This window comes from Corapipo altera, unplaced genomic scaffold, assembly GCF_003945725.1.
Source record: "Corapipo altera isolate COAL_440 unplaced genomic scaffold, ASM394572v1 22, whole genome shotgun sequence".
Taxonomy (NCBI): Eukaryota; Metazoa; Chordata; class Aves; order Passeriformes; family Pipridae; genus Corapipo; species Corapipo altera.
Genome location: NW_020884886.1, coordinates 11,589,685 through 11,603,476, shown reverse-complemented (window position 1 = coordinate 11,603,476; position 13,792 = coordinate 11,589,685). Strand labels below are relative to the sequence as shown.

The window sequence follows — 13,792 nt, the reverse complement described above, 5'->3', positions numbered from 1 at the left end:
TCTAGCTCTAAAACATATTCTTTGAGTGATTTTCAGTACATCAGATAGTACCCACATTCTGTATCTAGTCTTAAAAAATTGACTTTATATTATCTATAATTATCTGCAGATAATAAAAGAGTCTATATCAAAACTTTGCTAAATGCTACTTTTATTGCTTTCTAATACTGCAAGAATGCCACTTGCAACCACACATTCCTTTCTTTCAAGAATTACAAACTCAGACATTAGGTTGTTTGATTCAGAACATCAAATCTGTAACAAAATCTCATCTGACAGAAAAATGTTTGCCTTTAAAAAATGTACCCACTCTAGTCAGTAGACAATAAGGCAAATTAAGTTTTGAAAAACAAAGATAATGCTTTTCTTCAGTTTCTAAGAATTGTGCCATTTGTGATCCACTCTGAGTAAAACTGAATTGTACTTTTGGGGCTATGCTGCAGCATCTTACAAACTAATGACTGCAAAATAGCTGTGTTACCTAAATGAGAGGATTTCTTGACTGACATAAACAATACAAAAAAAAAGAAAGTACATCACTTTTATTTACCTTTCAGTTTTAGATGGGGACAGCACATTGTTTCTGTTCAAACTTGTAAAATCCAAAACTTACTCTAGAGTTTTTCCATCTTGTCCTTCCACAAAAAATAATAATAAAGTGGTTCCTCCATTTCTGTTCATATATGCTATATATCCAGCTGATTCCCTAATTTTTAATACATTCAGAAGTTGTTCTTAACTGTGATTGTAGACCTCTTCAGCGAAAATGGCTACATAGGAGTGAGCAAATGACTCATGTTAAGCACAGTTCCACACAGTTGGATAACTTCACTGTGTGTCACTGACATAATTCAGGAACTTGACTAACTGGTATTTCAGTATAACCGCATTTGGAGATTTTGACCTGTGTTTGTGGGCTGCTCTCAGTTAAATATTTATAGAGGAAATTGTATTAAAATAAGAAATAAAAAACTTTTAAAACCTCCTATGCATTATTCTGTTCTTCTAAATCACATTTCAGATGCCCCAGCTAACCTTAGTTACTCTTGCATTAGCGTGATATTTTGTCATCCACAACAGCAAAATAAAAGTGACCTTGCGAAGTCTCTGTTTCCTGAAGTATATGGCAGAGAGTACATCAGTCCTAGTTTGAATGAATGTATGAATGCCAGAATTTTCTCTTACAAATTTGATTAAAAAATAAAACAATGAAAATTTATATAAAAATAACAATAATAAAAGCTTTATTTTGATCCTTGATAGTAGCTTTTGGTTTATTGTTGCCCTTTCAATTATTGATTACAATGAATGTATAGCATATGCTACAAAGTCCAAAATCTGATAACAGATAGACAACAAATCTACTCTTCCAGAAAAGAAAAATCCAGGAAGAAAAATACAAAATACTATCCCCTCAGCACACAGTGAGATAAACACACCTAAAAAAGTAATAAATTTTTAAAAATGGAGAAATGTAGAACATAAATGACATGGAACATATTATATGTGGCCTAAGACTGAAAAAAAGGAAAATATCTTGCAGCTTTAACAGTTTATGTTGAAAGCAGACTTAGAAAACCAGCCTACTAGGTACTCTACTGTACTTGCTCATATGCCTACATCAGTATTTCCTATACATATATAGTCAAAAAAAATTATGTTAATCCTGTTAAGATTAGTAATTAAATACTAAAATGTTCAGCAAAGAGTTCATCGAGAAGAGTTCACAGTGCATGTCAAGGATTTAATTGACTTATAAGCATAATGCTAACTACTTCTGAAGTTTGTTGATTTTCTATTTTAATGCAAAACCAAATTTATTAGCTTTACATCTGAAAGTAGCCCAGCAGATCACTAACTACATAAACTTTCTAAAACGTTTGAAAGAAAATACTTAAAGGAAAATGCATCTGAAGCTGTGGGTATTACTCAGAAACTCAGCTGTACTGATGGTCAAATGAGCAAATATCTCAAATATTAGAAAACAAGGCAACTAAATATAAATTTGAAAAAGAAAAAAAAAAACAAACAAAATCACAAAAAACGAGAGAGAGAAAGAGGAAGAATCACACTCAGAAATACACTGCTACAGCACAAAGACTGACATTGCGATAGTCAAACTGCTAACAGTGGTTATAACCCAGGTTCATAACAGCAGGTATAACGCCAGAGAACTGTCTGAGTTGATAAATCAGATTCTATCCTTTTAAAGATGTTTCTTGCTACCCCTTGCCCATAATAGTACTGTTCTTTACTTATTCAGAGCATGAATCCTCCTTTACTCAGATCCTGTCCCTTTTGGCTTTGTACATCTCCTGGGAGCACAGAATGATTCAGTGGTAACTTAGTCATTTGCACACTGTACAAGATGGTTTTACTGGAGAGGAAAAAAATAAAAGCTGCACTTATCAGTGGAACACTTTGTGTTAAATAAAGATAATTAAAGCATCAACGATCCATCCTTTTCATGTTTAATTAGCCCCTCTTTCATCATAATTTGTTACTGAAGGTCAAATGTGGGTCACTTTTAAAAACTAATTGCAAAATATTTAATATAATGCAAAATTAGAACAGAAAATTGAAAATACTTCTGTATAATTATCACTAAAGAGTAAAGTCAAATGTATGAAAGAATTCACCAATGTAAATGTTTATACTTACTAACAATGTTCCCATTTTTTTACATTGCACTTATGAATTGTTATTATTATTATTATACTGTAGGATATTTGCTTATCCAAAAGTTGTGAAAAACTTCATTCTTTAGAGTTGCTCTGTGATTATAAAAATACCCTTTGAGATAAGCATCTCCGTGTACGTGTGTGTGTCTGTACATAAGCAAGAAGAAAGATGATGTTTTCCTGCATGGTTAAACTGATTGCCCCCTTAATGGATGAATTTTGGGTCCTGTCAAGGCTGCTGGGTATATGTGCATGCTTATGAGGAAATTGACCCATTTAGTTTATAGATACAATTCACACACATGATAACCAACTAGTCAAAATGCTTCTATATTGCAACAGACTAATTAATGTTTGAAATATCACAAAATAAATTAACTGGCTAGGATGCAAATAATTTTTTTTCAGAAATTAATTTCTACATATTTCACTTTCATGGAAATAAGACTTTACAGCAAATGCATCCAATTCTGATTAGTGTGTCAGCCCACTCTGGTATGATAAATATTTTTTTCTTCACTAAACAGTAAATTTCCAATGAGAAAAGGCATTGGGATTTTTCATAAAGAATTACAGAACTGGCTAAGAAGCCAATACCCCAAGCAAAGAAATAATGTTGCTCAGAAATTCCTGTACTGATTCTGCTAATTCTACTGACAGGGACCAGCACCTCTTAAAAATAATAACAAAAAAAAAAAATGCCAGCACCATAACTGCAGTGTTTTAAGGAGTCAATAATCACTGTTTAGTAAAGCAAGTAAAAAAGAAACCAAGATAATATGATGGTAAAAAATTATATATACGGTACTTAAAATGCCTGTTGTTCAAACAGTGGTTGTTAACACTGATTCGTGATTAAAAGTTTCAGTGAAATAAACCTGATTAGATGCCACTATTTTGCACTGTAAGACAAAGTGGGGAGGGGAAAGCATATATTATAAAGATATATCTGTAACTAAATGACAAAATAAACAATTATTTACAATTAAAATCCATTATGAGAATTATGATTAAGTATGTAACTCTCCAAGCTGCTAAGTGACTCCCCTAAGGCCCTGAGCTTTCCTTATCTTTGGCTGTCTTTGCTGGAAGTTAGTAGTAACCAGGCTCCTCACAGGGAGCATACAGCTTTAACTTTTGGCAAGTAATTAAGACCTGTGGAATACTAAGTGATTTAAAATTTGTTTGGCATTAAGTAGATATGTTAGTGCCTTACTGAAAAGGAGAGAATTGATAAGTGAGAGGCTAAAAGAATATTTCAGAGTAATACTACATTAAATAAGACAAGAATAGGAGTTACATTTCTGAAAGTTCTCCTAAGAAAAAGTGACAGCGAAATGTCAGAGGTCTACTGAATACAGAATTTAGTTTTTAACTTCATATAACACATGATGTCAAGAAGGAGGAGAGTTACAAACTGCTTGCAGTTTTCGCCACTGGAGTTCTCTTATACAATACTGTATCAAACAAGATATATTTGGGAACTCACATAAGAATTCAATTCATCAACTTAAAAAGGAAGTATCAAATAATCAGAATGAAAACAACTTGCATTCACTGGGGTACACCAGTCGGTCATGTAAGTAGAGACTTTTTCCCCGACTGCTCTACTGTAGGTATATATAAGTATCAATTACCAATTCTAATTACACTAATGGGAAATTAGTATTACTCTCATCTCCAATAACTTCGAGCAGGTACATTCTGCTGAGTTCACTTATTTGTTCTAAAATTTTATACACCTTCTAATGTCTCCTTCAAACAAAGGGAACTGACAGTGAGTAAATAAAGACAGTCTCAGAGATTTCAGGTAGTCTCCCTACCATGATGTCAATATGCCACTGGTTCTTTCTCACATGTACAAGAGAACTATGAAACAATCTGACGTACACCACGTCAGAACCTGATATACACCACATCAGAACCTAATATACACCACATTTATCTGCATCTGCTTCACATTTCTCTCTGAACAATGTGCTGAACAAGAGCTCCATGTGGTTTGGGTGTTAAAAATCCTCATGTATTTTGCCTGCTACATTAAGAAATACTGAACTGTCAATGTTTGAGATGTGAAAAGGGTATATATTGTTTTTGCTAGTCTTAATGTCCCCATTATACATGAATGTCCCCATACAAAAGCATGAACAAAACTATACAAATGTCACTCAGCAACAAGCTGGCAAGTACCCATAGGACAGTGGTAACAAAGGTTACCACTATAGTCTCTCCCATAAAGTCCATTATTTAGCACTACCTTTATTGTTTTCTTGCACAATTTCCAACTTATGTGCATGTGTGCAAATATTTTGTACTTGTTTAAAAATGAACAGATAAGACATTAGAATACTGGCTATAAATTACTTGGGAAAACAAAGCTTCATAACAGACTAAATATTTAGTACAAGAAAACCATCGACACTGAGAAATTGTTTTTGTAATAAACTACATAAGTAATGGAGCAACTCAGGATGTACTTCTTTTAGTTTGATTGTTGCAAATAAAAGTGTAATAAAGCCATTTTCTTCTACAAAGAAGTTTTCTAATATATTTTATATGAAAACATATTTTTGGAAAATGTTAAGTAATTCAAAACATATTTCTGTAATAAAATCTTAAATAAGTTTTTTTTATCAAGCAAAACAGCAATATGTAAGGTCTATTGCCTTACCATTCCTACACTTAGAATACGAGCCATTCTTTTACACTAAAAAGAAATTACACTTTAACAGATTATAATCCATATGTTTAGATAAATTGCAGCAGCAAGAAAGAAGCAGTATCTGATTAGCATATATTCCATTGCTCCTTTTATTCCAGCATTGGCTAAAATGGCATAATCTACTATGTGTTTAATAAGATTTAGGAGATGGAAGGTAACTTTCTTAGTACTTTATACTTTACACAGACTATTGACAAACTGAAATTGTGATGTACTCTCTAGGAGAGAGTTAATGAAATGTATCACCCAGAAACTACTGTGTCAAGTGGTCTGTAAGTCTATATTAGCTGTAAAAGCACATACACAAAAGTGCTGGCAGATAGTACATCAATCACATTTTTTTTGGTGACCTGAAAGACTGGAGGGACTCATACAATTATGTTATTTTACAATAACAATATTTTAAATACAATATTTTAAATGTTTCTGAGCAGAATGCAAATACTGGCAACACGTGATAAAACTTCAATTGTACTAAACTAGCAGACATTTCAAAGTATTAAAAAAAAAGTCATCGTGTACCATATTTGCATGTTAATAAAGTGAACAGAAAGCATTTTTGTCAAACCAGTCAGAATTTCCCCGTTCCAGTCCTGGCTGTATACTTACACGAATCAGCATTTATTTGCTCCTAGATTCTTGAGTAACATGCATTGTAGCTGAGGAAACGTTCAGAATATTATCTTATATATAAGGATGTGAAGGAAATCACTGTGTGAAGTTATCTCATTTCACTATCACCCAAAAAGTACTCCTCTAAAGAAAAGCAACCTCTGTTCAGGCTACATATGTGTCTTATAAAATAAACAGATGCTTTCACTTAGGAGCTTGATTCCCCTCTGTGCTATCTCTATTTTATTGTAAGAACTGTAAATCAGTCACCACCGTCACCAGTTTTAGGCTATCGGAGCTTCACTGAACCAATCCCCGCCAACGCAGCCGAGACCAGAGCCAGTCACTTGTGGCACCCCTGAAGGCACCTCCGAGAGGTCTCACGGCAGTCACACCCTACAAACAGAGCTATGCGGCAGCTGGGCTGGCAAATGAGGGCCTCTCAGGTTGAATGAAATTTCATATGATAGGCAAGAGGGGCATTAAAAAAAAAAAAAAAAACCATACTGGAGTTGCGATTCTGAACTCACTAACGCTTATGTTTATTCAGAGCAACTACTGAAATGAGTGCAGTCTCAGTGGTGTAAATTAGATCGCAGATAGGCTGTGTGGATTATTTAAGGATTTTGGTCCTAATGAAAGACCTGGTAATTACAGCCATAAACGCTTCAGCGCGTCGGCTGCAAATCCACTCTCACTCACAGCTTTAGGAAGCGTCAGGCAGGCAGCAACCCCCTTTCCGCGAAACACCTGGCCGCTGAGGCGAAACTTTCCACCTCAGCCGGAGCCGACACGTCTCTGAGGCTGCGAAAGCATCTCGGCGGGGGAAGCGAAAGGACCGGCTGCTGAAGGCGGGGCCGGGGGCGGGCGGGGGATGGCGGCTCCGCCCGGTGTGGGGGCGTCCTGATTCCCCACCCCCCCCCAAACCGCCTGGTTTGGCCTCCGGGCGAGCAGCTAATAAAGGCATCTCAAGTTGCCTTACAGCTCGCTGTCGGGGGCTGGCGGCCAAGTCCCCGGCCCGTGCCCTGCCCCCGCCCTGCCCCCGCGCCCGGCTCCCGTTGCACCTACGGCGGGGCAGCCTACCCCCCTTGGTGCGGCTACATGGACAGGCTGTTTGGCTACCGGGTCTGAAAAGCGGAGGGAATAGTAAAAATACTACTACTACTAATAATAATAAAAACCAATAAAGCTAGCTGGCTGTCCTTCCTGCGTGCTGTGTGTTGCGCACCTGCCTGCCTGGGGGGAGGGGGCGGGGATACCAGACTGAACGGGTCATTGAACCTGACGGTGGTGTGTGCCTGTGCCAGTGTGAGAGGCGGGGGGTGCGGCATCAGTCCCTGCTCCCTCACCCACTCTGTGTGTGCGTGTGCGTGTCGGGGCCCCGCGGGGGGTGCGCAGGGCGCAGCGCTCTTACCTGCTTGCTGTACTTGCTGCTGGCCTGGCAGCTGTACTCGGAGCAGTGGTCCGAGCCGATGGAGATGTTGTCGCCGGCACCCACGAAGGTGTTGGCCGGGGGCAGGTCCTGTACGGCCTGGTGCTTTTTGCCGGCGGTGGGAGACTGCGGGTGCAGCTGGACGGTGGGCAGAGGCGAGCTCGACTTGTAGTGCCTGGCCAGGTCGGGGCTGCCCGGGCCGCCATTGACGGAGCGGTATCGGCCCATACCAGGGCTGTCTGAGAGCTTCTCATTGACGCTGTCGTAGCGCTGCCCGTTGGGCTTGGAAGCCTCAACAGTGACGATGCTGCTGTAGAGGGGCTGCTTGCCCTTCTTGCCTTTCTTGTCCTTCTTGGGCTTCTTGGCCTTGTCGTGCTGCTGTGGGGTGAAGAAATCCTCATGGTCCTTCTTGCCAGCCTCGTAGCCATGCTTGCCCTTGGAGCGGCAGTAGCGGGCCATAACCACCACCAGGATGAGGAGGATGACAGTCATGATGCCGGCCACCACACCAATGACTATGCTAAGCCGCTGCTTGCTCAGCTCGTAGCTGGGGTCACCAGCGATGTCCTGGGCCAAGGGAGTGTGAAGGCTGCGGGCCACCTGGCTCTCCACCACGGTAGCATTGGACAGGCTCTCATTGACGAAGACATGGAGTAGGGCAGTTGTGGACTGGGGAGGCTGCCCACTGTCATTCACCTGCACAACCAGGCGGTGCAGGCCGTAGTGCTTGGGGGCCAGCTTGCCCACCAGAGACACCACACCACTGGCCGGGTCGATCTCAAAGAGTTTGAAGGGGTTACCCCCAACAATGCTGTAGTTGAGGTCAGCATTGAGACCAGTGTCTGCGTCGGTGGCAACCACTGTGGCCACCACAGTGCGCATGTTGCTGGACGGTGGCAGCACAGTGTAGGAGCTGTTGCTGGGGAAGGTGACTGTGGGTGCATTGTCATTCTCATCCATCACAAAGAGGGACACGGTGGCAGTGGCAGAGCGTGGTGGCTCACCTCCATCCACTGCCTTTACCTTAAAGGTGTAGCTAGTCTGCTGTTCGCGGTCAAAAGAGACAGTGGAGAAAATGGTTCCAGTGTCATTCTCGATGGAAAAGATGCCAGCTGCCTGGTCGTGGTCACCAGGCTGAATGGAGAGGCTGAGCTCAGCATTGCGGCCCTTATCAAAGTCCATTACAGTCACCATGCCCACAGGGCTGTTGGGCTGCAGGTTTTCCTTCACATAGAAGGTGAACACATCCTGCATGAAGCGCGGCTCATTGTCATTGCGGTCTGCCACCCGCACCACCACTGTGGTGGAGCCTTGTAGTGATGGCACCCCTTTGTCCCGGGCTGTCACCTGGAACTCGTAGGTGTCACGTTGCTCACGGTCCAACACTGCCTGCACTGACACATCCCCAGAGTCAGGGTCGATGCTGAAGATGCTGCCTGGCGCCTCTGAGGATAGGGGTGAGGCCTCCAGTGAGTAGGTGATCTCAGCGTTCTTGCCGCTGTCTGCATCCGTGGCAACCACTGTGGCAACCCTCTCGCCTGGCAAGTTGTTTTCCGGGAAGGAGACCTCCAACACGGCCTGGCTGAACACAGGAGGGTTGTCATTAGTGTCCCCAACCCGCACCAGCAGGGAATTGTTGCTGGACAAGCTGGGGCTGCCGGAGTCCACAGCTACAATCACCACGTTGTAGTCACGGACAGCTTCATAATCCAGAGGGGCTGAGGTGTGGAGGAAATACTTGCGCTTATTCTGTGGCTCCCCTTCACCCTCGCTGGCCGGCTTGAGCTGGAAGGGCACATCACCTACCACGGTGCAGGTCACCACACCATTTTCACCTTGGTCCCGGTCTGACACCTGCACCAGGGCGATGGGGGTGTCCACCAGCACGTCCTCAGCCACACTAGCCACCCCGTCCCGGAGCGGAATGCGCCCAATTTTCCGGATGTCGATGGTGGGCACATTGTCGTTCTCATCCCGGATATTCAGCACGACCGTGGCCTTGTCTGTCTTGGGGGGCTGGCCCCGGTCTCGGGCCATGACAGTGAAGCGAAGCTGGTTCACTTCCTCCCGGTCAATGCGGTGCAAGACACTGAGCCAGCCCGAGTTCTCGTCCAGCCGCAGTAGACGCCTGACAGACTCTGTGGCTGCCCCAAAGACATACTCGATCTGTCCATTCACCCCCACGTCCAGGTCGGTGGCTCGCAGCTGCAGGATCGGGGTCCCGGGGCTGCTGTTCTCCGCCAGATCCGCCTCATAGACGCTCTTCTCGAAGCGGGGGCTGTTGTCATTCACGTCGGTGATCAGCACCCTCAGGATCGCCTGCGAGGACCGTGCCGGGTCGCCGCCATCCCGCACGCGGAGGCTGAGCTCGTAGGAGTCCCGCTGCTCCCGGTCCAGCGCCCCCTTGACGATCAGCTGTGGCTGCTTCTCCCCGTCCAGGGTGTCAGCCACCTGCAGCTCGAAGACGCTGCTGCGGGCCGCCGCCTCCGCCTCCTGCCGCCGCTTGCTGCCGCCGGGGTAGGGGGCGCTCTCGGGGGCCGCCGCGGCCGAGATTCCCCCGCCGGGGCGGCGGCCGCTGTCCCCGCCGGGCTCCTGCAGAAGCTCGTAGCGCTCGATGCCGTTGCGGCCAAAGTCCCTGTCGGTGGCGGTGGGGAGCAGGTAGAGGGTCCCCACGGGCCGGTTCTCCTCCACGGTGAGCGTGAGGACGGGGGAAGGGAAGGTGGGGGTGTTGTCGTTGATGTCCAGGATGATGACCCGGCCCTCGAAGAGGTCCACCCAGCTCTGCGACGGGCCGATGACCGACACCTCGAAGTCCAGGAAGCACTCGTTCTCGTCGAAGATCATCTGGCACTGCGGCAGCTTTTCGCGGTCGATGCGCCGCTCTGTGGTGCTCAGCTCCCCGGTTATGTTATCGATCTTGAGATAGTCGGAGCCCGACTCCAGGCTGAATGTCACCTCTCCGGAGCCCGTCACGATACCCAGGTCGGAAGCCACGTTGCCGATGCGAATGTCAGCGGGTCCCTCCTCGGCCAGCCGGTACTTCAGGAGCTGTTTAGCCGCTGCCAGGCTGACCCAGAGCGGCAGAGGCAGGAGGAGCAAGAAGCAGCAGCAGCAATGTACAAAGCCAAGGAGGGTCCGCATCTTCCTCATCTTCCCTGCACTGAAACCCCCCGCCCTCCTCTCAGTCCCACCTGCCCCCCCAATAAACTCCCCTGATAAGCCAACAGAGCGGCTGAGCGTCCAGGTGATCAATTACAAAATCCTTTAATTCCTGGAAACTTATTGTCTCATGGCTGGTGCAATTGGTGGTCAAAACCCTGCTGCTGGCTCCTCTGCTGCCCTCCCTGCCTTCCAGTTGCGATATACTTACAGTTCACGGGACAGTGTATTTTGCTTTTTAAAGATTCATCTCGGTAGATAGGATGGGATTTTCCTTCTCCTCCCCCTTCTCCTCCTCCTCTCTGATTTTACTGTAATCACTTTGCAAGGTTTGCAATAAAAGCAAGAGCAGCACTGTACGAGTCGAAGCCCCCCAGGTCGTCTTCTTCGACACTAGAGTTAACTACAATTCACACTCTCTCTCTCTCTTCTGTCTCCCTCTCTCTCCCCCTCTCTCTCAGCCGTTTACGACCAAGGCATTAGCTTTATTCTTCCCCCTCTCTGCACACACAGGGGAAAAAAAAATGTGATTCGCTTTATTCAAAGGGCTTGTGTCGGGAAAACTCCAAATCCTCTTAGCAATGGGGAGTTCTTAGGAAAAAAAAAAAAAGTAAAGAAAAAATAAAAATCCCAATAATGTCGGTAGCTGCACAGCTGATAGGAGAAGAACCCCGAGTATTACAGAGCAGTCCACAGAATATCCCCTTTGGCTGGCAGAAAAGCACCCAAATCCATCTTCAGAGATCGCCTAAAATGTTCAGCTCTTTCTCCGGAGCGGATTTTTTTTAACAACTCTGCGCAAGGTCATTAGTCACAAAGCAACGATACAGAAACTGCAGAAGCCGTTTGCCCAGAATTTGCAAGGCTGGAGATAAGAACATAGACACACAATAGTCCCAAGTTTGTTTTTGCATCCGCAGTTTGTGTGTGTGCCTTACCTGCATTTGCACTGCATGTGTTATAGCAATCTGGATCTGCAGCACTGAGAGCGATTCACAAATGAGATTGCAGTCTCTCTCTCTCTCTCTCTCTCTCTCTCCTCTTCCTTCCCGTCCCAATGCAGGTAACCAGATCTGAACTTGATCCTTTCAGTTCAAAGGTTAGCAACAAAACTATGTGTCCAAAGGCGATTATTGGTCGCTCGTAAATATACCCGGAGCGGAACAAGATGTAACTGGATCCCCCACGTGAATTAACACAGATTCTGAATTACATCCATATAAGCGGAATGGCAAAGGGGAGGGGAAGAGAGCCGCGACGCGATTAAAAAAAAAAAAAAAAAAAAAAAAAAAAAAACAGAGTTCTATTTGCAAATAAAATTATATCAGTTGTTTCCTGTGATCTGCACCGCCACAGTGGGTGAAATCTGCAATTGTGTATTCCCTCCTGTGTCTTTCAGAGAAGTGTGGATCAGGCGCTTTCACGGCAGAGCGGCTTGTGCTTTAAAATGTTGAATGGCAATTGAGAAGCTTCCCACTCGGAAAAAAAAAAAAAAAAAAAAAGAAGAAGCGGTAAACCGGCAAGTTTGCCCAAAGTGGTGGGAGCTGCTGAAGCCTCTCTCGGTAGCTCTTCCCTGACGCTGCAGCAGCAGAGCCGCCTGCGCTACATACACACAGAAAGAGAGAGGGAGAGAGAGAAAGAGGGAGAGCAGAGAGAGAGAGCGAGAGTGAGAGAGGGAGGGAGAAAGGGAGGGAGGAGGAGGAGGGAGGACGAGTCAAGCGCTGCACTCCAGAAAGCTCAGTCTTACCCTCTGTCTCTGCTGCTGCTAGTGCTGCAAGTGGGATAGCTGCTCATCTCAAAACACCAGTTCACTCCTCAAAACCGAACCTCATTTCACGCCCGAGTATTGCTTCTGTTGCCTTCTCAAACCTCTCTAGTGATTTTCTCCTACCCTTTCCCTCCCCACCTCCGCTGTAGCCTGTGAATCGAGCAACGATTTTTAAAGCAAATGTTTATTCGCCTTTCTTTTCTTCTATTCTGCATTTTGCGGAATCATGCTGGTAAGGAAAGTCGTTTCGCAGATTCCCACCTTCCCCTGTCGTGTCGGTGCTTTTGTGAAATAGCTGCAGTCACTGTAACTGCATAAAACTCCAGGGAGCAAGGGGGGCTGCCTTAGATCTCAGACTTTCGTCCTGTTTCCCAGTGCTGTTTGAGCCTCTCGGTTTTTGTAATTGTGTTCTTCCTATTACCATGATTTGAATGTGTCTTTTCAGCATGTTTGTGGGTTTCCTAGGAGGAAAAAAAAAACCCTCGGAGAAGACGATCAGGATGGGGGCGAGAGGTTTAGTAGAATAAACACATGTAAAAAGTAACAGATTTATTTCCGAACAGAGACTTGCTGCTTCGATGATAGCTAAAATGTAGCGTCACCTACCTGGGTAAGTGGGAAATAAACTTTAATGTTAAAGCTCTGCTCAACTTTGCTTATTCTGCCATCCCTAGTTCACGTCTCCTTTTGACTTTGTGCCATTTAATCGCCTATGGCTTTTGTGTGCCCCCCTGCGCTTGGTGATGCCTGGATCCTGTACGTGTCCTCTCCGCTCGGATCCCGGAGGGAAAAGGGAGACTCCGGGAGCAGGCGAACATAGGGCACCCAGTGGGAAGAACCGGCGTGTGCGGGGGTGTCTGTCTGTGTGTGCGGGGGTGTGCATGCGTGTGTGCCTGTGTGTGTGTGTCCGTGCGTGCGCGCAGCGAGGGGGAAGCAAGAATCCAGCTGCTCTTTCTCCCTCTGGGAACACATTTGGGAAAACAAGTTGTTGAGGGTTCTGTGTGTGCGTGTGTACATTCCTCTTTATGGGTGGCTGTTTTGAATAAAAATGCATGCAGACGAATGTAGCGAAATGCTTTTTTTCATCGCGATGACATATTTGAGTGAAAAGCGGCCGTATATGTTGAGGTGGTTCAAAGCAACGGTAACAGCGTGTCTTTGTCATTTGGGGCAGTGAGTGACTGTAGGAGGCAGGGAAGGTTGCCACCTCTTTCCTTGGGGAGTCCAGAGGTACAGAGGGGCAGAGCCGCGCAGCATGGAGTCGGTGATAGCGAAGGAGGGACTGCTCCCTTCTCCGGAGGGCTGTAGAGCTACTCCTCCGGCGTCTCCTCCGGCCCTGGCACCGGCCCCGGCCGCTATCCCTACCCCGCCAGAACAAGAAAACCCTCCCCCGCCGATGCTGGAGACACTCGGCTTTC

The 13,792-nt window shown here is 45.1% G+C and overlaps 1 protein-coding gene across 5 annotated transcripts in view; it reads right to left on the bottom strand.

The window, feature by feature from the left end:
• PCDH7 (protocadherin 7) overlaps positions 1-12,220 on the bottom strand; it is a 362,273-nt gene extending 350,053 nt beyond the window's left edge. For all 5 annotated transcript variants that reach the window (XM_027642840.1, XM_027642835.1, XM_027642836.1 and 2 more), the window contains exon 1: positions 7,430-12,220. In XM_027642840.1, coding sequence (XP_027498641.1) covers positions 7,430-10,597 — 3,168 coding nt within the window. In that variant the 5' untranslated portion in view covers positions 10,598-12,220. The remainder of the gene's footprint in view (positions 1-7,429) is intronic.
• Positions 12,221-13,792: the final 1,572 nt, after the last annotated feature.